The 26816-nt window shown below is 43.3% G+C and overlaps 1 protein-coding gene across 13 annotated transcripts in view; it reads left to right on the top strand.

Moving 5' to 3' along the window:
- LOC141259763 (E1A-binding protein p400-like) overlaps window positions 1–26816 on the top strand; it is a 173526-nt gene that overhangs the window by 134389 nt on the left and 12321 nt on the right. For 9 of the 13 annotated variants that reach the window (XM_073676084.1, XM_073676082.1, XM_073676088.1 and 6 more), the window contains 14 exons: window positions 879–1052; window positions 1409–1456; window positions 1598–1725; window positions 1927–1983; window positions 2367–2445; window positions 2536–2748; window positions 2998–3043; window positions 3642–3760; window positions 4745–4931; window positions 5038–5189; window positions 7055–7237; window positions 7338–7503; window positions 9896–10023; window positions 11942–12106. In XM_073676084.1, the coding sequence (XP_073532185.1) occupies window positions 879–1052; window positions 1409–1456; window positions 1598–1725; window positions 1927–1983; window positions 2367–2445; window positions 2536–2748; window positions 2998–3043; window positions 3642–3760; window positions 4745–4931; window positions 5038–5189; window positions 7055–7237; window positions 7338–7503; window positions 9896–10023; window positions 11942–12106 (1845 nt within the window). The remainder of the gene's footprint in view (window positions 1–878; window positions 1053–1408; window positions 1457–1597; window positions 1726–1926; window positions 1984–2366; window positions 2446–2535; window positions 2749–2997; window positions 3044–3641; window positions 3761–4744; window positions 4932–5037; window positions 5190–7054; window positions 7238–7337; window positions 7504–9895; window positions 10024–11941; window positions 12107–26816) is intronic. The other 4 variants (XM_073676083.1, XM_073676086.1, XM_073676081.1 and 1 more) reach the window with 1 other exon arrangement.

The following is a 26816-nucleotide window of genomic DNA, read 5'->3' as shown; positions in this document are numbered from 1 at the left end:
ACGGCGTGATGGTCCTTACAGCTCACACACCCCCACCTCCACTCATGGCATGACAGTCGTCACAGCCCCCCATACATGGTATGATGGTCTTCAGAGCCCCCCTATACACAGTATTATCACCCACATACCGCCCCCCACACAGTATGACGGCCACCCAGGTTATGAGTGTGCAGATAGTGTTGAAACCGGGACGCCGCATGGGGGAAAATTAACCACTGTTTTCAGCCTTACGGCTCTCCCAGTCCGAGAAGTCAAAGGAACGGATGTGGCCCATGAACTGCACTCTGCCCAAGTCTGATCTATACTATAATAATGAAGGGTTGGATACAAGTTGAAAAAGCTTTGGTATAAAGTAACCATAGAAAATGTATATTTTTTATGATTCAGATACCAATGACATAAGTTCCCTTTAAATGTAATAGTGCTTTACTTATCATTTGTTATGAAATTTTTTTATATATGCAAAGTAACATGTCAGAAGTTATGATCGTTGGGGAACCTGGCACTAAGAAAAAGTTGCTGAAACAAAGGACAAAAGCACTTAAAGGGATCATCTGGTCACAACATTTTGATGACCTGTCCATGGACTAGGTCATCAATATGAGATCTTTTGGGGGCCCTAATCCTGGTATCCCCACATATCAGCTGCTGTTTGCACCAGCGGACACCAGAAGATGATGTTTTGAGCTGTTGTGAAGCGCAACTCCATTCAATATGTAGTGGCTGTTGCCGGGTACTGCATAACAGCTTCTATTAAAGAGCAAATCATAGCTAATCAGTGAGGGTGCTGGGTGTTTTAATGCTTATTATTTATGTATCATGCACCCTTAATATTTATGTATGCATCTTCCTATATAAAGCATGTACTTTCCCTGCAGGCGGTAAAACAACTCTTGGAGCTCCCACTGAATCTCTCAATTGTGTCACCAGCGCATACACCCAATTGGGATCTAGTGAGTGATGTAGTGAATTCTTGCAGTCGTATCTACCGCTCATCCAAACAGTGCCGCACCCGTTATGAGAATGTTATAATTCCACGAGAGGAAGGCAAGGTAAGTACACTATAGAATTTACCAATAAACATGCTGATACATGTGGAGCACTAATGACACTACTGCTTTGTGCATTCAACCCTTAGCCTCTCTCGACCGCGTGATATTCAGAAATTGTAGGCCATACTTATCCCATTCTAAAATAAATTACTATCCTACCTTTTACTTCTCTTTCATATGAGTATGGATAATTGATTTCATTGTGCTTAATATTTCCAATGTCGTCCATTGTTTACAGTCTTACTATAACATTTTGGGTTTTTTTTAATATACATTAATTTAATTTGGTTTATTAAGACTAGTTATATTTTGATTTGAAAATGTAAATTACAGACTTGTTACCTCCCCATTTTCAGCTACTCTGCGAAGCTAGTCCAAAGAAGAAGTCAGAAAACATATTTAAGGTATGACTGAGTAAAGGTTTTAATTAGGAGATTAATGCCCCAACCATGTAGCATAGGGAAACCATTCTCATGCCATGAAGTGTACTATTTCTAGTGCATTATTGGCGTCAATATTTAATTTTTCTTATTTTATTTATAAAGAATAAACCTTTAAGGACCAGCCAGATTTACTCGCAAGATGAGGGATTATCACACATCCAGTTATATACAACACGTTTTGATCTGATGAAGTTAAATGCTGGAAAGCGAAGTCCACCCATCAAACCTCTGTGAGTACTGCAGTATAAAAATGCCGTAGACACATTTTAATGATATTCTAGTTTGTGCACTGCATGTATTCGCTGGAGAACAACACTGTATACTTTTCCTTTAATAGTCTTTCATTAAATGATTTTTGCCTTAAACATTATATTTTACCGCTTTCTTTTAAGGAAAAATGTATTCTCTTTGATTGTGCTTGTTTGTTTTAGATTGGGCATGAATCCATTTCAGAAAAATCCCAAGCATGCGTCAGTACTATTAGAGAGGTAAATGAATAGTTTGATTGTTAGTGTCAAAATTATCTGCACCCAGCTACAGCTATTTTCATAATGTTATGTATGGCCACTATAGAAAAATAGATTCAGTTTTGTAGCAATGTTATTTTGTGATGCTATAGACTTGGTAGGAAGATATATCTTAAGACATTTTTTTACCTACATGAGTATGTGCGAAAGCTAGAAGATTGATTGCTTTCTTATACTTTGACCATGGCAGTCGTCCATCTCATTACATAATGTGGCTGTCTTTAAAATACTGCATGTTTTGTCTCTGCTTTAAGTGTTGGATGCTACTAGATAATCGTATGGTCAGGCAACTCCATTCTTGGTTATTCTCACGAACGCTTCATATATATATATATTTTTTTTAGTGGCATCAACTATGACAAGCCCTTGCAACCAATACAAGTGGCATCACTGCGTGCAGATCGTATAGCCAAAGAAAAGAAGGTGCATTTTTGCATTCTTTAACCTTTCCTAACTGCTTGGTATTCCCATGGTTCTATATCAAACTAATTGAAACATTTTTTTTGTTTAAAGGCTTTGGAACAGGTTCGCGCACAACAGCAATCTGGCCCATTACAGCAGCAGCCGCAGCAAAATGGACAAGTAACCCAACCAGCAGCTGCACAACCTGGACAGGTCCAAACACCGGCTCCTGCCGTGACTCAGGCACAAGTAGTCATTCAGCAGCAACCTGTAGCCAAAGGTCCTGGCACAGGCACAACTTCTATAACCACTCCAGCTCTCCTTGTAAGGAACATTACATTGGTAACACGTCACCATGTATGAACTGTGATGCTGATCATAAGTTATTACAAGTAGAAAATTAAGAGTTGTTGTTTACCTGTCACCAATCCTGTCATGTCTATTAAAATATTTTATAACAATTCTAGAAAAATTATAGTTTTCTGTAACATTTATAAATAAATTAACTACTGCATGTTACAATTTTAGGTTTTATTTCCTCACAGTTTGTAATGTTTGCTTCTTGTTTGACAGACTGGCACCATAAAGGCTGCTGTACCTGGATCCACCATTGCTACTGGTGAGGATAAAGAGAATTGTTTTGAATTAAAAAAAAAAAAAAACACTTTGGTAGAGTTGAAAGTTTGCACCATAGTGCACTTCATAGTCAGACTAGACTCCAGCCACACAGCAGTGGCAAAACCATATTAGTACATGCTATGCTGGTGGGTTGGAATCATGAACTTGCTTGCAACTTTTCTATGAAGTTTTCATTTGTATGAATTGAATCCTGCTGGGTGAAGGTTCTTTGCTGGTTAGTTCATGTGATCAGACCAACAGTCAGACTTGGGTTCCTAATAGATGCACTTAACTGGTTAACGACCTAGGACGTATATTTTCTCTATCTCTTCATAGGGGGACACAGGAAGGTTAACTACCTAGGACATAGATTTTTGTCATAGGCCATTAAGCAAAGTGTAAAGCTGGCTTGTGCCGACATCTGCCTGTAACTACAGCAATAGGAGCGATCTCTGATTGCTGTAGTTTAACCAGTTAAATGGTGCTGTCATTTTATATGCTTTCAAATTTATTCGTAGTAATAAATGCTCTGAAAATGTCGGATACTCTATAAAGGCCAGAGAACATGGCTCGAGTTAATGATTTTCTTTTATATATAGGAACTGTTACTGCGAATGTGCTTGTGAACACTGTGTCAGGGGTTGCAGGGGTCTCTCCTGCTACCTTCCAGCCCATTAACAAGCGATTGGTATCCCCAGTGGTAACTGGTACAGTTTCTGTAAGTAGTTTTCTTTTTTCTTTTTTTTTTTCTTTGGGGGGGTGGGGGGGGGGTAATGATGATGTAAAGTGAAATGTTATCATTGTCTTACATTTCCTTCCCTTGCCCGATTAATCTCCATCTATTGATGGTAATTGCTTTGAAAATACAAGTATAGTAGTAAAGTTGTAAATTCTAACAGTATTTATGTATTATTTTATATGGTAATGGAATATTTTTTAACATTGATAGCATGTCACTAGGCTATCCCATAATGTCATCAAATGTGTGAGCAGCAGAGTCCCAAATGGGGATCATGAAAATAAAAAGGCTGATACACTTGTCAATGGATCAATGGATCTATGGATCTGAAACGTTTCATCAGACACGGAGCTGCTCTTGACTATGCCCCGTGTCTGATATTTCAACTGAAATGAATAGGGATTTTTTCGGTTGACCTAAAATTGCAGAATGAGAGTTGTGGGGACTTTAAGAAATATAAAGTAATTAATGAAATCCTTGCTGTCTGACCCCCGCTAATCACATTTCAGAGGGGTTTTCTGGGATCATAATATTGATGGTCTAGTATAGGCCGTGAGTGTAAAGTTGTGGGGGTCCAACTTGCGGCACCTCTGCCAATTAGCTTTAAGGATGCTTTATGTGTGAGTCCTGCAGCGTCTTCAGTGTTTCTATGGCTCCATATTCTCCACTTGTCTGCTTAGTAGCTCTGGGAGTTGCAGCATTCTTGCATTCAATGCATTGGCATAATGCTGTAATACCCAAAACAGTCACCACTAAGTAGACAATGCACGGGTTTACAGAACAGTATAAAAATTGAAGAGGCTGCACCATGGTCACTTAAACCCACATATTGGCAGGACTGCCAAGAGTGTGACCTTCACCAGTATAATAAATATGGGGGTCCTATTTAACCAGACAACCCTTTTAATGTTCACAGGTAATTTCTGTGTTTAGTTTCTCACAGAACTTGGCTTTTCTTTACAGACAACAGGAGGAGCAACTGGGCAAGTGGTTCATCAGAGAACGGCAACAACTCCGACAGCTTCTGCAGAGATGGTGACAATAGCAACCAGTACAGGAGTGCGCGCTGTGACTGCAGGGACAGTCGTCTCAACTAATCTGGCCCCAGTTCAATCACAGGCCAGAGCCATCGTCACTCAGGTTTCAACAGGTAATTTTTACTTTTGTATCATGTGGATGTAAACAAAATCTTGTTTTGCTTATATTTTCTTATAAACCAAAATATGTTCTCTCTCCTCTCTTTTTTTGCCCATCAGCCACTACTACTGGGGTACAACTGGCGGGAAAAACAATCACCCCTGCACAATTCCAGCTGCTCCGGCAGCAACAGGCACAGCAAGTCCAGGTGTCCCAGATACAGGCCCAGGCATCCCCAGGGCAAATAAAGGCTGTCACAAAGTTCTCTCAGGTGAGCTGTTCAGCAGCTTGTGTGTATGTTTAAAATGTAAAAATACAGGAGTTTTTTTAGATGAAAAAATCAATTATGGACATGCAAGAACTTATAGTCCAGCCCTTTATTGCTATATCACAAGCTTTGAGACCTAAACCATTTCACCTCCAAGTCACTTACTGTTTCTCAGCAAATGTAGTAGATCTAAGCTCGGATAAAAACCCACACAGTTCTTGCTATTCATGGCATAAGGGTTGATTTATCAAATAATAAAGACAAAACACTTTATAATGGCATCTTGATTAGGCATGAGACTGGAAGGTGTCACTTCGTGGCCATCTGTCCAGGGCTGTGGAGTCGGTAAGCCAAACCTCCGACTCCTCAATTTCCCTGAATCCCGACTCCATGGCACTGCCTCGCTACTGAGCGTGGGACGCCTACTTGTTGGGAGTAAGGCATGTTTCTTTACCACTGTTCTAGAAGTCAAGGAGGCTGCAATGAATGTATACGTGGCTGCTGTACTCTTTGTAGAATCTTTGACTTTCAAATTGAGATTAAAGAATCCCTTTTCTGATTTGGCATATATGACATGAATGTACAGAAAAACCTCTTAACCTAAATAGTTAAAAGAAAAAAAGTTCAGTTGAAAATATGCACTAGTAACTGGGATATTTTGCCATAATTACCATTCATGCACCATGCTTCCTCTTAAAGGGAACCTGTCAGCAGGATTGTGCTAAGTAAACCACAGGCAGTGTCAGGTGGGCGCCGCTACACTGATTAAAATGATACTTGGGTTGATGAAATCTGTCTTGTGGTTGTTTAATCTTTGATTGCAGTTTGGAGATAATGATATGCCTGTGCTCCTGGGCAGCCTGTGAACGTGGCTTTTCTTGGTGCTCTTTTCTCATATTCATCCTTATGGGCAGGACAGGTCACTGAACCTTCAGTGACTTTACCTATAGGAACTATTGTGAGCATAATATACAGCCATTTTAAATGTTTTATATTTTGTCGTTTTGTGCGTGCTTGAAATTAATTATAACATGAGTTATTGGCTCCACACCGATCATTAGCTAGTGTTATGTCAAATACTTACATACTGATGGCCTATCCTTAGGATAGGTTATCAACATCTGTTTATTGGGGGACCCAACACCTCCAAAGATCCACTGTTTGCTGCTCCAGCACTGCCTGATGTAAACAGTATAAGGGCTCGCTCCCACTAGTGTATAACACGGCCGTGTGCTTTGCAATGTTTTATCGCATAGCACTCGGCCCAATGTTATACTATGGGGCAGTGCAGACCTGCGATTATTTTCTCATGCTGATTTAGCATGAGAGAACAATCACAGCATACTGCGAGTGCATCCGAGAATCAGATCGCACACACCCATACAAGTCTATGGGTGGGTGCGTGTGAAATATCTGACTGCTCTCGGATATGAGCCAAGTGCAGTCCGATTACCGTGGACGCTGGCAATGGAGGAGATGAGGTAATTTTTTCCTCGTTCTCCTCCGCACCTGTCATGCGAGAGGATTGGAGCACAGAGCACTGACACTCGGCTCGCAGCAGAGTTTGAGCCGAGTGTCATTTGTATAATCTGCTCCGATTCTCTTGCATGAGAGAACATAGGCTCTTGTGACAGCCGCCCTAAGGGTCTGGAACAGCACTTCTCCATACCCTGTGTTATGACCGTTCACAGGTGCTGTATCTCAACGTCTATTGAAGCTAATAGGAGCTGACCTTTATAGAGTCCTAGAATGATCTTTATATACTGTATGGAGCTGTCCTGCCTCAGCTAGTTACAGCAGAACAGTGAGGGTGCTGGCTGTCTGATGATTATACTGTCTAATTATCTTTTGTTCAATATTTGGTGCAGGAGCAGCTTCTCAAGCTCCAGAAACAGAAGCTTCAGCTTCCACAGCAGGTGACTCAGGCTGGTACACTGGCCGGCACCACAGCACAAGTACAGGTTCAACCCCAAACACAGCAGCTGGCAACTGTAACTGCGTCACGTGCTGGAGCTGTTCTTACTGGGGCTACGGTGACAAATCTGCGCCTGGTAAGAGGAAAAATGAATGTATATAAACCATTTCAAATTAAGCCATGTTTCTTTAGGTTGTATTACTTTTATAACTTTTATACTCTTTTTCACTCATAAGTTGCAGGCTCAAGGACAGATCCAAGCTCAGCCAGGGCAACCAGCACAAGTTGCTTTGGCCAAGCCACCAGTGGTATCTGCTGTAGTCTCATCTGGCGGTGTTACTACCCTTCCAGTTACAGTAGCAGGGATTAGTGTGTCTATCAATCAACCCCAGAAAGCAGCAGGTAAATAGAATGGGAAGAATATAGTGTTTTTGTTTTTTTTGTAATCAATTCTATTTTGGACCATTAGGCCTTATGCACATGTTTCACATTTGTCGCATTTTTTCCTGTGCAGATTTGTCACAAAACCTGATACCGGCAAAGTGAATAAGAGTGCTGAAGTCTCATGCACACGTTGCTTATTTTTGACTTGCAAATTTGTTGCAGTTTTTATTCTGCAGCATGTCAATTCTTTCAGCGTTTTTGCTGCAGATTTCATCCATACTAATGAGTTGGGAAAAATCTGCTAAAAAAACATGCAAAATAACGCATCAGACATGCACGTATTTTGCGCAGCGTTTTTCCTGTCAATAGATACAGAAATTTCTGCACCAAATACTTAACGTGTGCACATACCTTTATTGTGTATGAAGGTTACAGTAATAGTTGTTGGCAATCATTGTTGTTTGACAAGGAGTATTGCTATGGAAGCTGAAAACTTGTATACTGTTTTTACCCATGAATATTTTTTAGTAACATTTTTAAGATTTTCAGTGTTCACTGTACATTTAAGACAGTCTCAGACAATTCACTGAGAAAGGGATAATAATAATAATAATCTTTTTATTTATATAGCACCAACATATTTTGCAGCGCTTTACAATTCTGACAATTTACAGACATTATTGGCGTTGTCCCAATTGGGGCTCACAATCTACATTCCCTATCAGTATGTCTTTCGAGTGTGGGAGGAAACCCACACAAACATGGGGAGAACATACAAACTCCTTGCAGATGTTGTCCTCTTTGGGAATTGAACCCAGGACTCAGCGCTGCAAGGCTGCAGTGCTAACCACTGAGTCACTGCTGCCCCCTAAGTGATACAATATTGCTTGTGTATAAGCAATGTGTGTAGCCCATAACAGCTTGTTAACCCCTTCTTGAAATCTGACATAGTATTACATAATATGGCGGTCCCCTTCTTTGTAGCAGGCTCATAAGCTGAGCCTGCATTATTCCTGGCAGGTGATGGCTGTGTTATTAATAGGAGATCGTGATTTTTACTAAATGCTGCAACACTGTGATCAGACATAGCTTCATCTCATGAAAAATTAAAAACATTAACTTGGTTACACAAAAAGAAATAGAAAAAAAATATATATATAATGTGTGTGTATATAATTACAAAATTAAAATATCATCAAAAAGTAAATTTATTTCAGTTCTTCAATACAAAAAGTGAAACTCATATATGATATAGAGTCATTACAAACACAGGGAGAAACGTTACACCATAGCAACAAAACTCAAAGAAACATTTGTGGAACTTGAATTTTTGCACAATTTAACTGTATTAATTTTTTCACCATCTTCCTGTACATTGAATGGGAAAATAAATGGTGTCATTCAAAACATAAACTCGTCCCACAAAAAATAAGCCTACAGGCTGTAGCGATGGAAAAATAAAAAAGTTATGGCTCTTGGAAGAAGGGGAGGAAAAACAAAACCGCGGAAAAAAAAAAATGGTTGGGATGAGGTTGAAGAGGACGTCCTCTCAGGATTTACCCATGCGGACTGATTATACCACTGGTTTTGACCAGAAACTATTTCTCAAAACTTTATATCTACAAGTCGATTATGATGCTGCATAGCTTCTAGAAAGTACTTTGCAAAATTCCTGCACCATATGCACATGAAGACTCAAATGTGTGGGTCATTGGGACCAGCGCATGTGCAGATTAAAATTGTTTACATAGCCTTGAAAGCAAGAAAATATGACCAAGATCGGCACTCACCACTGGTGCATGAAAAAAGTGGCTCTTTATTGTAGTCGTCTCGAGGAGAGGAGGCATGAGGAGGTAACTGGAAGAAGCATAGTTTACGCGAAACAGCTGTTGCTTGGGTACCTCCTCATTGTATCCTTTCCTCTCTTGACCACCGCAGTAAAGTGCCGCTTTTTCACATAACAGCGGAGAGTGCCTCTTTTGTTAATTTTTCTTTACATTTATGGGTTCATGTGTCTTGACTGCAAGCTGAGCACCGCTAGATCTGGTTACCCATAAGATTGTTTTGTCAAAAGTGTGCTTCCTGATCAATTTGCTACACAGGTGTGGGTGATAGCAGTGCCAGAGTCTCTGCCTCTTTTTCTTTTTTTTTTAAATTGATTACTCTTCCAAAGTCAACATTCTTCACTTGCACTTTTTTCAGGAGTATCATGCAGCTGCCATCTTCTGTACAGCCGATGGATGACCAGGCAATGGTGCTTGTTTGTCGATGCTAGTGGGCATACTTTGTTCTTCATAGCGGCTGTTTATAGATCCAGCTGACAACCTTGCAATAAACATTAATATATTTTGAAGAGCGTCATGGGGCTTCTCCTTTATGAAATATTTTTCATTGTATTTGTTTTGTTTAGGGGGGCAAACTGTCATGGCCCAGCCGTTACATATGCAGCCATTGTTGAAATTAAAGCAACATCATACTACACAGTCTCAGCAACAGCACAAGACTCTACAGACACAGACAACGTTGGGTCAACAGAAGGTAAGCATTGACATTAGCCCTTGTAAGGATGTGTTCACACATTGCATTTGTACAGCTTTTTTTGTGCACAAAAAAAGTGGTGGCATGAAAAAGACTGTGTACAATATGCGCGTTTTTGTTGCTTGTTTTTTTAACATACTTTTTTAATCGTTAATTTTTATGGGCAAAAAGTGCTGCAAAAACAATGAAAGTAATGAGATGCTGCAGTTTGGCAAGGCTCAGAATACGAGCGGAAAAGTGCAGTGTGTGCGTGAGATGTCCGAAATCTCATTGATTATTCTGGTACTGTAAGACGCTGCATATTTTAATTACCTTATACGCTGAGGAAAATGCACAACAAAAACGCCATATGTGAACATACCCCAACTTTGATCCATATATCAAGCTTTTTTTTTTAGCTAAATATAGGCATAGCTACAAAAGAGAAAATTTTCTTCCCTGTACAATTTTCATTCTTTTTGCTTCCATTGTTTATCTTAAACAAAGTGCATGAAATATAGATGCATGAATTCTGTAGGACTGACATTAGATTTTAACCCTTTAATCTGATGAGACTAAAGGGCTTTTAAATTGTTCAACTTTGCATTTTGCTTCTTGTTTAAGATTTACTCCATTGCCAGCCAAGGTTATCGGTTACCACTGCAGTCTGAGTGGTAGGTTTCCTAGGCAAGGAGCTAGCAAAATGTGAAACCGCTCAATTTGGGTCAGCGATACAGCCAACTGTCCATTTTCAGGAGCTCACCGCACTCTGCAAGCAAGAAACTAGGAGGTTGAGGAGCGGTGCACTCCTGAAGAAGGATAAGAACACACTCTAACATGCGTTCTGTCAGACCAGATTAGTTTAGATTATTCCTACCAGCTATTTAGTCCCTAGATAGTCTTGCATTTTTTGCCACTTCAGAACGGTGTAATTCATCTTCATAGAGTTGGCAACAACTCTGTTGTTCAAATATTAGACAGCCACCTCACATACATTTTTGCTGCATTTAATGGCATTTGTTGTTTAAATTTCGTACTAAAAATCCACAACATTGTACAAGTCAAGAACATGCCTGTTATGAAAAAAAATCTTTTGAAAATCCACTACACGATTCTGCTGCAGATTGTAGCCCTTGTCTGCAAAGGATATTTTCTACTTCAGGGGAATATGGGAGCCCCATTTAAAGTTAAAGCTTGTAATGCACAGAATGACTTTTAAGGGTATGTGCACCCTTTGGGATTTGGTGCAGAAAAATCTGCACCAAATCCCAAAGTGTTGGCAGGAAAATCACTGTGTAAAATGCATGAATTCTTACTTGAGTTTATTTTTCCATCCATTTGAATGGATGAAAGAGACTGCAAAAAACGCTGAATAAATTGACATTGATTTGGAAAAAAATTATTTTGTTCAAATCCGCAAGGAAAAAAAAAGCAACATGTGCATTAAATTTCAGCAATCTCATTAACTTTGCTGATACTGTAAAGTGCAGTGTTTTTTTAACCTTGAAAATCACTCTGAAAAATGTGGCAAGAACCAAAGCATGTGTACAAGCTCCAACAGGTTCTAATGAAATAGTGGTTCATAGCACCTATTCCTTGCCTGCATTACATGGCATTATTGGAACTTGTCAATGTCTTTTAATGTTTAGTAAACCCACTGTCTGGTTTAATGTATTTTTATTTATTGATATTTATTGATATTTTTCTCTATGAAAACTTGTTTCTGACACCTTGCTCCATTTAAGAAGGTTACCTGAGCTTTCAGAGGTAACCCAGTGGTCAATATTATTTTTATTCTATAATATTTAGACTGTGCCGTAACGTACTAACAAGCAGAATGTTAGAGCACTAATATATAATGATGTATTTTGTACTTTTAAATGGCAGTTATGTTGATCTCTTCCTGTCTGCTTTTTTTCCCTGGGCTTTTAATGCTCAGCCTTACCTTTCCCTTCAGATAACAACACCTCAAGTGTCCACTGCATCACAGCAGCAGAAAGTCACCTACACCAACCAGCCAGCAATAAAAACTCAATTCCTGACAACGTCCTTAACTCAGGCACAAAAGGCACCTGGAACCCAGCAAGTTCAAGCTCAAATACAGGTAAAAACCTACAGGATCACTTTCTGGATGGTGTAATCAGGCAGCCATTGCTTGTAGCCATGGTAGGTTACAGGTTTACTTTTAGCACATCTTGATTTTATGCTGCATTCACGATGCGACTGAAAACTATGCTGACTTGCTGAGGGGTGCAATTTGTACATGACAGCATCTGAAAGTAGTTTAATTATTAGACAGGTCTTGTTACCTGGTCAAATGTAGTCAGTTTTTGCTCTTTAATTCCTGCTGGTCCCCTGAGCATTCCTATTTTAATTTTGTTTGTTTTTTTAATCCACTACATGGTTCCAGAGATGTGAGTTTTTTTATTTAGTGAGCCCAACGAATGCTCAAAGGAGCAGCGTGAATAATATAAACGCTGAAGATGGCACTTTACACCTGGTGACAGGTATTTTTAATGGCAATAAAATGAACATCTGTTTCTCTGTATAACTGCACCACTCCAGCGGTTTTGTTTTATTTCATTGCAGGAGTTGTCTCTAATCTAAGTTCCCTGCCCCTAATATTATACTTAGCAGTTGCTGTCTTCTGTTATCAGCGCTGCTCCTGTCATCTTCTCCTAGTTGTGACCTGTCTGATTGCTCCAGTGTTTGTTGGACGATCTGGAGGTCACTACTCAATGTAAGTCTATGAGAGCCAGAACGAGGGTCTCATAAACTTAAATTGAGAGCTTGTGACCATTACTAGATGGCAGATCGGGACCGGAGCAGTGCAAGGAAAAGCTGAAGACGGTGGCTGGGAAGTACATTACTAGGGCCAGGGAACTTACATTAGTGGCTCCACTCCAGCGCTAAAATAAAATACAAAGATGTTGGAGTGTTGCTTTAACATAGGGCTGCTGAGGAGTACAACTGATTACATGATCATCCTCTGTTTTCTCTGAGCTCTTATATCATAAATAATTGTAAACTGCTTCATGTATTTAGAATGAATTACTCAATTTGAAAGCTTCTGTGAAAAAAAAATAGCTTAGTCTTTTTAATAGAACTGCTTTAATTTAGACCTCTTTCGGTCATCATTTGAGAATTCAGGAGTTTACTATCAAAGTGGTGGTGTAATAATCTGAAAATGAATAGCCTATTTACTCTGTAGTCTACTGACCCCTGGCAGAGCTGTGCTTTCTGTCTTTTGGGTCTGGAAAACAAAGTGGCCTTTCCCCCTCTGTTACCCTATCTGAGAGGAAAAGATTAGCAAAAATACAACATTTGGGAGAAATCAGTCTGGAGTTGCAGACCTGTGTCTGCCCCCTAAGTGACACTATGCTAAACTGAGTAGCTTTGTTACCAGTAGGGCGGGTGTAGCCTGTGGAGTAGGCGCCAACTTTTTTTTCTTGGTTTGTAATTCTTCGTGTCAGCCTCCTGGTGGCAGCAGCATAAATCCATGCAGGCTTGGACTGGCCCGCAGAAGAACAGGAGAATCCTCCGGAGGGCCCTTGTGCAACAGTGGGCCACCACCCTATTATATGAGCAGTACTTGGCACAATATACTTGTATCACTATGTATAGTCAGAGGCAGCATCATATTCATTTAACAATCTACCTAGCTCATTGTTACATACATTTGTGATTGAAGATTATGACACATTTGCATGTAGCTGCATAGTGGGGCCCTGGAATTGGTTACTGGTGGGCCCTTGGCATCCCAATCTGATACTGCACCCATGGTTTTCTGTGTCCCCACCCAATAAAGCCCCTGAGTAATCCTATTTACCCTATAGTCTGCCTTAATGGTATCTCAATAATATTAGCAGTTTTTTGCTATAAACTTTATACATTATATTGAACATTATTGGGGCAAGCACAATATTGTTTCTAAGCTTAGACTTTTAGTCAAAATTATGAGGAAAACTTTAGCATTATAATATAGTATGTAATAATTATGTGATGGGGAAGAATGTCCAAGAGCCACCAGTAACCAGTAAACCACAGACTACAAAAACTCATGTTGGATTTCAAAGTTAAAATTTTTAATTCAAATAGCCTTGTTACAGGATGATTTTATCTTTTACTAATAAGTCCACCTTTTATTGAATTAGGTTAGGGTCTCAAAAAAACAAATTCAATAAATGTCATCATGACATCTTAGTAAAAACCATCGATAGGTTACAATCTATAACCACTGAGCGGTGACTGAAACCGTGCCGGTGCCACTCCTATGACTGAAAGAGCAAGGCTGCCGGGGGAAATAAGTTTACTTAACTTTAAGGGGGTTGTTCAGTCTCAGAAGAAAAGTCTGCAGGTGCTCTAAGTGATGGCACACCATCAAATTGTGAGTTTATAATGCACTCACTATCAGGATTCCCCTGTATTCCCTGCGCCGATGGGTAGTTACATGATGACATGTGTGAGATTTGCATACATGCAGTCACATTCCAACTAGTCCCATCCAGCTTCTCTCTATTCTCTTTTATTGAAAAAAGCCAGATGGGACCTCCCACCCAAACGGGGAATACAGGTGGATGGTGACCACAAAGTCATTGCATATTTTCATGATTCAGCAGACTTTACTTCTGAGACCATACAACCCTTTTAAAAATTATTTTTTTCTGACGAATTAACATTTTGGGTAACCTGTTTACACTGGCCGATAGGAACCTAGGAGTCGTAGGAACACTCATTCTTGATTATTGCTCAATGTAAATAGGCTTAAAGGGGTTGTCCACTACTCAGACAGCACCCTTTCTCTCATGCTATATTCTTCACTGTAAAATAAAAACAGCCTATACTCGCCTCCATTGTCAGCACCGTTCCAGCGTCATCAGCGCCTCGTCTCCTGGGGCTGATGTGATGTTATGCCATTTGAGCCCTGCAGCCAATCAGCACCTGCTTCACTCTCTATTCCTTTGGTCGAAACTGGGAGAGGAGAATTGAGAGCTGTTGCTGCTCTCTGACATCCTCCGAATGTCAGTTATTTCCTTAAGAAGTTACACTGAAGCAGTTGATGATTGGCTGCAGGGCTCATGTGACATAATGTCATGCGAGCCCCGGGAGACCAGTCGCCGATGACACTGGAATGCTGCCGACACCGGAGGGAGTATAGGCTGTTTTTATTTTACATGAGGGAATATAGCCAGTAGTGAAAAACACTTTAACTAATGTTTGGAATTCCTGATGTGCATCATTTTATCAACTTCTGCCCAATGTTCTAGTGATTATAATGTGTGCTGCATGTATCTAATATGTTAGCGGTGTGTGTGTGTTGTATGCGTCGGATATGTGAACGGTGTGTGTGTGTGTGAGCTGTATGTGTAGGTGTGAGGGATGTATGTGCCTGATATGTGAACGGTGTCTGCTGTATGTGTCTAATATGATGACCGGCAGAAGAAAATTGAAATGCCAGATATTGTCATTACAGTTGCAAAAAAAACCTTCACACAGGTCCACCAACAAAAAAAAATAAGTTTCACAGTCTTTTGAAACTACTAGAATATACACGGCATGTATTTAAAAAACCTATAGAACTTTGGTATTTCAATAATTGAACTGTCCTGGATTATCATATTTCTTTATCGCTTCATTGGGGGACACAGGTAACCATGGGGTGGGGGGGTGCTGCTGTCGCTAGGAGGCTGACACTATGCTAGAAAAAAAGCGTTCGCTCCTCAGCAGTATAACCCACCGACTGGCACTAAGCTCGTCAGTTTAAGCTTAGTGTCAGTAGGACACTGAGGAGCTAACTCTTTTTTTTCTAGCCTAGTGTCAGCCTCCTAGCGACAGCAGCACACACCCCCTCCTCCACCTACCAATGGTTACCTGTGTCCCCCTATGAAGGCTCCAAGAAAGAGATTTTACGGTGAGTACCAAAATTCCCTCTTTTTTTGGTGATTTTTTATCACACATTGAATGCTGTAAAAAGAAAAAGAAAAAAGCAATAGCTGAATTGTGTGTTGTGATTTATTTTATTCATCATTTCACCTCACTTGGAATATTTTTCCTATATATCAATGCATTATATGGTAAAATGAATGGTGTCAAAACAAAAAATCGTTCCACAAAAAAACCCTCATAGATATGTCAATGGAAAGTTCTGTGGCTCTTGAAAGAAGTGGAGGAAAAGCAGAAGCGCAAAAACATTCCATGTCTTGAAAGAGCGAAAATCCCTGTGAAGCTGGTGGGATCTGGGCCCTGAGACCCCTTCTGATTTGATCAAATCACGGGTAGAGAGGTTAGCTTGTGCAGGGGCAGAGGGAGTTTAGCTTGTGCAAAAGTGAAAGGCTGGGCTACACTATACAGTACCATAGAATTAACAGAAGTTTAGTTACAGTTTATTTATGTTTATTCTTTTGTATACAAATCTCATTGCATCTCATTAAAATCTGTTTTCCCATCCTTTTGATTTACTTTACTATCTTAACCCCTTCCCGACATACGCTATATATATATATATATATATATATATATATATATATATATATATATATATATATATATATATATATATACATATACATATATACAGTGCCTACAAGTAGTATTCAACCCCCTCCAGATTTAGCTGGTTTGATAAGATGCAAATAAGTTAGAGCCTTCCAACTGCAAACGAGAGTAGGTTTTATGAACAGAAGCATAAATCTTACAAACCAAAAAGTTATGTTGCTCAGTTGAATTTTATTAAATTTTAAACATAAAAGTGTGGGTCATTTATTATACAACCCCTATGTTTAATATTTTGTGGAATAACCCTTGTTTGCAATTACAGCTAATAATCGTCTTTTATAAGACCTGATCAGGCCGGCACAGGTCTGTGGAGTTATCTTGGCCCACTCCTCCATGCAGATCTTCTCCAAGTTATCTAGGTTCTTTGGGTGTCTCATGTGGACTTTATTCTTGAGCTCCTTACACAAGTTTTCAATTGGGTTAAGGTCAGGAGACTGACTAGGCCACTCCAACACCTTGACTTTTTCCCTCTTGAACCAGGCCTTGGTTTTCTTGGCTGTGTGCTTTGGGTCGTTGTCTTGTTGGAAGATGAAATTACGACCCATCTTAAGATCCTTGATAGAGGAGCGGAGGTTCTTGGCCAAAATCTCCAGGTAGGCCGTGCTATCCATCTTCCCATGGATGCAGACCAGATGGCCAGGCCCCTTGGCCCCTTGGCTGCCACCACCATGCTTGACTGTAGGGATGGTATTCTTGGGGTCTTATGCAGTGCCATCCAGTCTCCAAACGTCACGTGTGTGGTTGGCACCAAAGATCTCGATCTTGGTCTCATCAGACCATAGAACCTTGAACCAGTCTGTCTCAGAGTCCTCCAAGTGATCATGAGCAAACTGTAGACGAGCCTTGACATGACGCTTTGAAAGTAAAGGTACCTTACGGGCTCGTCTGGAACGGAGACCATTGCGGTGGAGTACGTTACTTATGGTATTGACTGAAACCAATGTCCCCACTGCCATGAGATCTTCCCGGAGCTCCTTCCTTGTTCTCCTTGGGTTAGCCTTGACTCTTCGGACAAGCCTGGCCTCGGCACGGGAGGACACTTTCAAAGGCTGTCCTGGCCGTGGAAGGCTAACAGTAGTTCCATAAGCCTTCCACTTACGGATGATGCTCCCAACAGTGGAGACAGGTAGACCCAACTCCTTGGAAAGGGTTTTGTACCCCTTGCCAGCCTTGTGACCCTCCACGATCTTGTCTCTGATGGCCTTGGAATGCTCCTTTGTCTTTCCCATGTTGACCATGTCTGAGTGCTGTTCACAAGTTTGGGGAGGGTCTTAAATAGTCAGAAAAGGCTGGCAAAAGAGATCTTTAATCCACACATGTGAAGCTCATTATTCTTGGTGCCTGAACTACTTCTTAATACTTTTGGGGGACCAAACAGAATTCTTGTGGTTTGAGGGGTTGAATAATAAATGACACTCTGAATTAACTTTTAACGTTTTTTTTAAAAAAAAAAAAAAAAAATTTTGCTGCAGTGCATTTCCCACTTCCAGGCTGATCTACAGTACAAATGTCACAATGCCAAGTTAATTCCGCATGTGTCAACCAGCTAAATCTGCAGGGGGTTGAATAATACTTGTAGGCACTGTATATATACTGTAATATAATATAATATGGAGCTGCATTCCCGCAAGCCGCCGTGTATGTACTGCTTCACGATCACGTGGGATCACACTGAGCGTCGCCGAGATCGTATGTGGTTGTCAGCTCTATATGAGAGCTGTCACCCCGCAGCAATGCCCACGATCAGTGCGGGCATTTAACCCCTGTGATGCTGCTGTCAATAGTGACAGCGACACAGAGGGAGTGAGCTCTCTCTCTGCTCCCATCAGCACAATGCGATGCGATCGCGTTGTGCTGATGGTCTCCATGATGACCCCCCGGTACCAATATGGCCGCCGAGTCCATCAGGGAAGGTGGCCTGTCAGCGCCTGCTCTCCGAGCAGGCGCTGACATGCCTCCTCCCTGCCTGTCAGACTCTGATCTGATGCTCTGCAGTGCAAATGCATTGCTGAGTATTCGATCACGACAGGGAAAGTTTGTCCCATCCTGGGACAAGGTAGAAAAAAAAAGTTAATAAAAATATATTTTTTTAAAAAAAATCACAAAATAAAGAACAAAAAAGAAAAAATATTAATCCTGTAAATACATTTATCAGTATAAAAAAAAAAGTACACATATTGATATTGACCTATAAAACTGTCCCACTAGTTAACCCCTTCAGTGAACACCGTAACAAAAATAAATGAAAAACGAAGCAAAAAAACTATGCTTTATCATTCCAAATAAAATAGAGAGCCACAAGAACAACGGTCCAGAGGCCATGTATAATATAAAAATATATAAATCTTTATTAAGCAAAGAATAAAAAATACTCAAGGGGATGGGGGTGATAAAGTGCAGAGGTGCCAACAACTGTGTGCGCAAAGGACTCCCAACAATGGAGCTACATTATACTGTATATAATACTTCATGGTGGCCCGATTCTAACGCATCGGGTATTCTAGAATATGTATGTAGTTGATTCCGTCATCCTCATTGGCGTATTTTCGCTTACGACCCATTGGAAGACGGGAAGCATCCACCGCGCGCCCATTCATTGAGAGAGCGCGCGGTGGATGCTGGGTGTGACGCGATGGGGATAACCCCGCCCACAAGCCATCACTCACTGTGGAACGCGGAACAGGAGACCCCTGGCTGCAGCCGCAAATAGTCGTGACGTAGGCGGAAGCAAGAGTGCTGCAGCCGGGGGTCACGTGCTGCCTGTGCGCGGTCAGTGATAGCGCCGCTCACAGGCAGTATTGGCAACATGAGGTATTTATGAAATTCATTGGGGGCCCTGGGTGGATACATTGGGGGGTTAATTTAAAGTAGCCGCGCCAATATCGCTGATTGGTCGCGCCCGGCCAATCAGCGAAGCGTGGTTCAAATCCCGCGCCAATTTGCGGCCGGACTGCGCCTGTCGCTGATTGGTCGCGCCAGCCGCCCGCGACCAATCAGCGACGTGGGATTTCCGTTACAGGCAAACAGACAGAATTAGACGATTATATATATATAGATATTGTATAGCGACAACATGTCAATAATTGTATCCCTATCTGCATCCCATGTGCATATCCATGCACATAGGAAAAAAGACCATATAAGAAAACACAATGTTTTTTATCACCAATATATATACCTGGTATGCAGGGAAAGATGTATAATGGGCTCCTTGTTAGCGCGCCTGTCCCATCATCATACCGCTGAACATGAAGTAGAATAAAACGTGATCAAAAAGATTAATGTAAACAAAAATGGTATCGCTGAAAACTTCATCTTGTCCCGCAAAAAATAATCCGCTATGCAGCTCTGTCAGCAGAAAAATAGAAAAGTTACAGATCTCAGAATTAAGCAATGCCAAAATAACTATTTTACTCTGTCGCCTCATTGGGGGACACAGGACCATGGGTGTTATGCTGCTGTCCACTAGGAGGCGACACTATGCATAATCTGAAAAAGATTAACCGTGGCTCCTCCTCTGCAGTATACACCCCTGGACGGCATCAGCCTTCTCCAGTTTTTGCTTAGTGTCGCATAGGAGGCACACCTAAAACTTTTACTCCTTTTTTACCGACGGGATTACAGATGAAGAAAAGTGGGTCTACTGCGAGACTCCCGGCATTGCTCCTTCCTCTGCCCCTTATATCGGGGTGCACGGTTGAAGTCGAGATGGCTATTCCCCATGTCGCTCCTTTCCCTGCCCCTCGGGTGCTGGTTCGAAGTCGAGACCCCCCTCCTTCCCCAATTCCTTTTGGTTTCTGGGTTGAGGTCGAGGCGAGGATATAGCCCCCTGATGGTGACAGCAGCACCTCCCTAATCCCCCCTGGGGGTATTAGGTTGAAACGCCTCAGGTAGGGCCTGTACAGGCATAAATCCAGGGACCCCAGCCCTGCTGCGGGCTCCTGTCGGGGCCGGGGGGAGTGCAGGTAGGCATGACACAACAGAGGCACAGGCCTCCCTGCGCCCTGTTTCTACGGCAGTACCAGCTCTATGGTGCCTCAAGGGGACTCTTCACAAGCCCCCCCCCCCTTCCGCTTATACCCCACCGCTATCCTGCCTTTAAATTGGGGGGGGGGGGGGGGGGCGGTTCAGATCTGGCCCCCTCCCGGACTTCCACGCCGGCCTGGAGTCCCTTTGGGTATCAGGCATCTAATTTAGGCCGCGGCTTTGGCCTAGCCGAAGCCGCCACCTCCTCTCCCTGGCCCGCCCCCGGATGGCAAATATAACACTCTACAGTGTCATAGAGGGGGCGGATCGAGACTGAAAGGGCACGATTTCACACAGTTCTGCCGCCTTTTTCAGCTCTCCGCCCCCACAATCGCAAATATCTGGAGGCGCGGTACCCCTTCCCACAGGAGGCCACCAAGGAATGGACAGATCCACCCGAAGTGGATCCCCCAGTCTCTAGGATAGCAGCACAGTCACTCCTTTCACTGCCAGATAGCTCAATCCCCAGGGACACAGCAGACCGGCAGGTAGAACGCATGGCTCGTTCAATTTTAGAGGCCGCAGGGGCCTCCCTGGCTCCTGCGTTCGCTTCAGTTTGGGCTGCCAAGGCCATCCTGGCTTGGGCCCAAAATTTACAAGCTGGCCTCCAAGTATCTGCTCCCGAGCTGTCGAACCAAGCGGTTCAAATAGCAGTTGTAGCAGATTACATGCTTCATGCAGCTCTGGATTCTGCAAGGGGTGCAGCGGTAATAGCCGCAAACGCCATCACGATTCGGCGTATCCTCTGGCTGCGTGAATGGAAAGCAGGCGCAGCCTCAAAGAAGTCCCTCACGCACCTCCCGTACCTCAGTGGTCGACTTTTTGGTGAACAGTTTAACACGATGATATCCAACGCCATCGGGGGTAAGAGTACCTCTCTTCCCCAACAGAAACCCAAACGCACTTACAAGAAGCGTAACCAAACCCGATTCCGATCCTTTCGGAACTATTCGGCTGGTCCGTCTCGCGGCCAGCACAAAATAGCAACCGCTTCCCACGCAGGGACAACTCGCGGTCGACGCAAAAGTCGGACAAGACCTGGCAGTCAGAAGCAGGCCAGTCAAAGTTCAAAGGAGGAAAATCTCAGACTTACTCCTCATCATGACTCACAGACTCTGGAAGACACCCCACCTGTAGGCAGCCGACTTTTGCTCTTTCATCAAGTCTGGCTGCCTATTAAAGAAGACAGGTGGGTCAGGGAACTAGTGTCTTCGGGATACAAGATAGAGTTCACTTCCAATCCACCAAACAGACTCTTTCTTTCTGTTCCCCCAAAACCGCCAGCCAAGGCTCAAGCCTTCCGCCAAGCGGTCTTCTCGCTTCTTCAAGCAGGAGTCATAGTACCGATCCCCACAGCCGAGCGCTTCCGAGGGTTCTACTCCAATTTATTCGTAGTCCCAAAGAAAGGAGGCAGCGTACGGCCCATACTGGACCTAAAACAGCTCAACAAATATGTACGGGTACGTCACTTCCGCATGGAGTCCCTTCGGTCCATCATTGCGTCCATGGAAAAGGGAGAATTTCTCGCCTCCATAGACATACAAGACGCATACCTGCATATACCAATTGCACCCGCCCATCAGAGATTTCTCAGGTTCGCAATCAACCAGGACAACTACCAGTTCGTGGCTCTCCCGTTCGGAGAGTGTTTACGAAAGTCATGGCAGCCACCATGGACGTCCTGCACTCCAGAGGCATAGTAGTCGTTCCATACCTGGACGATCTCCTCATCAAGGCTCCCACCTTCAAGGACTGCGAGCTCAGCGTCTCAATCACAATCGACACTGAGTCGCCTGGGTAGGTTAATCAATCTACAAAAGTCATCACCAACCCCGAGTCAGTCTCTGACCTTCCTGAGAATGCTATTCAACACCTTCAAGGGTCTAGTGCTCCTTCCCAAGGACAAGGCACTGCCTCTCCGTCTAGGAGTTCGCACCCTCCTCAGCAAACCCCCTTGATCTCTCCGGTTTGTCATGAGAGTCCTTGGCAGGATGGTGGCGGCAATATAAGCGGTCCCATTTGCCCAGCTTCACCTTAGGCCTCTCCAACTAGCCATCCTCAACTCATGGGACAGGAACCCTTTTTCGCTCGACAGGGAGTTCCAGCTGACGTCCTCAACCAGGAGGTCCCTCCACTGGTGGCTCAAGCCAACCTCACTAACAGAGGGGAAATCCTTTCTCACGGGTCAATGGAAGGTTCTGACCACCGACGCGAGCCTGACGGGTTGGGGTGCGGTACACCTACACCACAGAGCACAGGGCAAGTGGTCCCCAGCGGAAGCGACCATGCCCATCAACATCTTGGAAATTCGTGCCATCCTCCTGGCATTGAGAGCTTTCCATCACTTACTGGCAGCCTCTCACATCAGAGTACAGTCTGACAATGCCACGTCTGTGGCATATGTGAATCACCAAGGGGGGACCCGCAGTACCCAGGTGATGCGAGAAGTGACACACATTCTCCACTGGGCGGAAGACACAGGATCGGTTCTCTCTGCGGTCCACATTCCGGGTGTGGACAACTGGGAACCAGACTTCCTCAGCCGGCAAGGAATGGACTCGAGAGAGTGGTCTCTCCATCCCGAAGTTTTTCGCCAGATCTGCCATCGCTGGGGGACTCCGGACATGGAACTAATGGCATCCCACTTCAATGCCAAGGTCTCCAACTTCATGGCCAGAACACACGACCCGCGGGCGCTAGGAGCGGACGCCCTGTTTCAGGACTGAACCCAGTTCCTGTACATTTTTCCACCTCTCCCCCTGATATCCAGAGTGGTGAGGAAGATCAAGCAAGAGGGAGTTCCAACCATCCTAATCGCATCGGACTGGTCCAGACGTACATGGTGCGCCGACATCGTACAGCTCACAGCAGACGTCCCCTGGCGTCTCCCCGACCTCCCAGATCTTCTGTCACAAGGCCCGTTCTACCACCAGAACTCAGGGGCCCTCAATTTGACGGCGTGGCCATTGAGACCTGGGTTCTAACCCAGTCAGGGTTCTCGCCGGACGTCATTGGAACCATGATCAGGGCACGGAAGCCAACCTCTGCTAAGATTTATTACCGTTCCTGGAAAACCTTCTTTACCTGGTGTGAATCTCGTGGCCAGACCCCATTCCCTTATTCTCTCCCCAGGTTACTTGGGTTTCTGTCCCTGACCTCCCTTAAGAGCCAGATGTCGGCTCTCTCAGTGCTTTTTCAGAGGTGCATTGCTAACAAGCCGCAAGTAAGGACATTTCTTCAGGGGGTTTCCCGATTGGTTCCCCCCTACACATGACCACTAGAAACGTGGGACCTCAACCTGGTTCTGACAGCATTGCAGGAAACACTCTTTGAACCCCTTAGGGAAGTCCCACTCCGGCTTCTATCCCAGAAAGTGGTTTTCCTCGTGGCAATCACCTCGCTACGCAGGGTGTCTGAACTGACAGCACTCTCCTGCAGATGGCCTTTCCTGGCTTTTTACCAGGACAAGGTAGTTCTCCGTACGGTCCAATCCTTCCTTCCGAAGGTTGTGTCCAACTTCCACCTCAATGAGAAAATTTCACTGCCATCCCTCTGTCCGGTCCCGGTTCATAGAGTGGAGAAGGCTGTGCATACTCTTGACCTTGTCAGGGCATTACGTATCTGTGTCTAGGACTGCGCCCTCCCCGAAGTCTGATTCTCTTTTCCTTCTTCTGGAAGGCGGCCGCAAGGGTCTGCCAGCTCCCAAAGCCGCCCTTGCCAGGTGGATCAAATCCACCATACAAGAGGCCTACCGCCTCAAAAATTCTCCTCTTCCAGCAGGTATTACAGCACACTCTACACATGCGGTAGGGGTCTCCTGGGCCACTCGGCACAACAAGTGTGTAAGGCAGCCACCTGGACTAGCCTACACACGTTTACCAAACACCACAGGGTTCATACCCAGTCCTCAGCAGACGCGAGCCTGGGTAGACGTGTTCTGCAGGCGGCGGTACCCTAATTGTAGGGGCCCGTCTACATAATATTTGTCCATTGCTTCCCACCCATGGACTGCTTTGGGACGTCCCATGGTCCTGTGTCCGTCAATGAGGCGACAGAGTAAAGGAGAATTTTGTGTACCCACTGTAAAATCTCTTTCTCTTAGCCTCTAATTGGGGGACACAGCTCCCATCCTGTTGCCCGTTCCGGGCCGTTATGTTGAGTTCTCATATTGTTTTTTTTTTTGAGCTCGTACTTAGTTGCCTTCTTATAGGCATGGTTAAGTTATCCATGTTACCTTCCTCCTAATGCTTTTGCACAAACTGGAGAATGCTGATGCCGTCCAGGGTTGTATACTGCAGAGGAGGAGCCACGGTTAATTTTTTTCAGATTATGCATAGTGTCGCCTCCTAGTGGACAGCAGCATAACACCCATGGTCCTGTGTCCCCCAATTAGAGGCAAAGAGAGAGAGATTTTACGGTGAGTACACAAAAATCTCCTTTTTTCTATAAAATAGCTTTTGTGTAAAAGCACCAAAACCTAAAAGAAACTATATAAATGTGGTATCGCTGTAATTGTACTCACCCAAAGAATAAAGCTGCCTTATCAATTTTACCACACACAGAACGGCATAAAAAAATCCCTACAAAACTATTCTTGAATTGCTGGTTTTTGTTCATTCTGCCTCCCAAAAATCTGAATAGGAAGCTATCAAACGATGTAATTTGCCCAAAAATTTAACCAATAAAAACGTCAACTCGTCTCTCAAAAAAAAAACAACTGTCGGTCAAAATATTGAAAAATTATAGCTATCTAAATATGGCGATTGTATAAACTTTTTACAATAAAAAGCATCTTTTAGTGTCTGACAGCAGCCAAACAGAAAAACCTGATATAAATCTGGTATTGCTGTAATTGCACCGACCCGAAGAATAAAGTCGTCTAAGCACTTATACCACATGAGGAACGGCATAAAAAATAAATACAAACAATTTTTCACCTGCTGTTGATTTGTTCATTCTGCCTCCCAAAGATCCCAGTATGGCTCGGCGCACATTTATCCTGCGCTGAGCGCTTACATCAGCGTTTCCGTGTAAATCTCTGAAATACGTTTCTCATGTAAAGCGCCATTGAATAAATGGTGCTATAATAATGCATGATTCTGACAGAACCCCCGGCGGAAGATTCCCTGTAATGAAGCAGATGGAGGTACTGTGGACGCTGGCCTGTGATCCGGCGGTGTCCATCTTTTTAGGAGTGCATAAAAGCGCCGTCAGCCACAGCTTTGTGCACTTCTGAAAAGAAGGACACCGAGGCCAGATGGAATCCAGAGTAACTTTGCTGTCTCATTATAGTGAATGGATCCCTCGGGGGTTTCATCTGAATCGCGTCACTCGAAGATTTAGATTTAAACCCCGATATAAGTGCTCAGCTTAGGGCGCCAGATAACTGTGATCCCAAATGTTATGTAGAATTTTCCCAATAAAAGCTTCAACTCCATTCACAAAAAAAAGCCCCCACTCAGGTACGTCATCTGTTAACGGAAATATAGGCGCTTACACGTTACTGGTAGCACAATGGCTCCTCGCTCTCCCAAAGAAATCCAACGAGTTCTTCGCTGCAAAATCCTAATGATCCCCTCCCTTCTGAGCCCCAAAATTGTACCTAAACCTCATTTAGCGTCCACATGTTTTGCATTTCTGTAGCGATGAGAGCCCTCCTAATTTACGGGTGCATGTCTCCAGAAGCATGAGCTGGGCACAACGTCTGGGCACTACGACGGCAGTTTGCAATTTTCACTCAGCAACATCCACTGCTGCTTGTTTCTGGAAGACACCCATTGAGTCAAAATCGTCACAACCCCAGTAGATAAATTCACAGAGGGGTATAATTTCCAAAATGGTGTCACTTGTGGTGAGTTTCCACTGTTTAGGCACATCAGGGGCTTTCCAAATACGACATGTCATCCGCTAATTATTCCAGCAAATTTTGCATTCAAAAAGTCAAATGGCGCGCCTTCCCTTCCAAGCCCTGCCGTGCGCCCAAACAGTGGTTTTGCTCCTCATATGGGGTATCTGCTTACTCAGGAGAAATTGCACAACAAACTGTATGGTGCAATTTCTCCTGTTAACCTAGTGAAAATGGAAAATTTGGGGTTAAAAAAACATTTGCGGAAAAATTTGATTTTCAGGAAGGTGAAAGGATTATTAGTATAGTTCTATAGTGCTAAGCTATTTTCCTATGATACCAAGCCTTGTGTTACAGAAGAGACCTGTAAGGCTGTGTGCCCACGATG

This window comes from Phyllobates terribilis, unplaced genomic scaffold (genome assembly GCF_046119375.1).
Source record: "Phyllobates terribilis strain yellow unplaced genomic scaffold, ASM4611937v1 Scaffold_1__5_contigs__length_1240528914, whole genome shotgun sequence".
NCBI lineage: Eukaryota > Metazoa > Chordata > Amphibia > Anura > Dendrobatidae > Phyllobates > Phyllobates terribilis.
The sequence above is the reverse complement of the archived record's forward strand: the minus strand, read 5'-3'. Positions and strand labels throughout refer to the sequence as shown.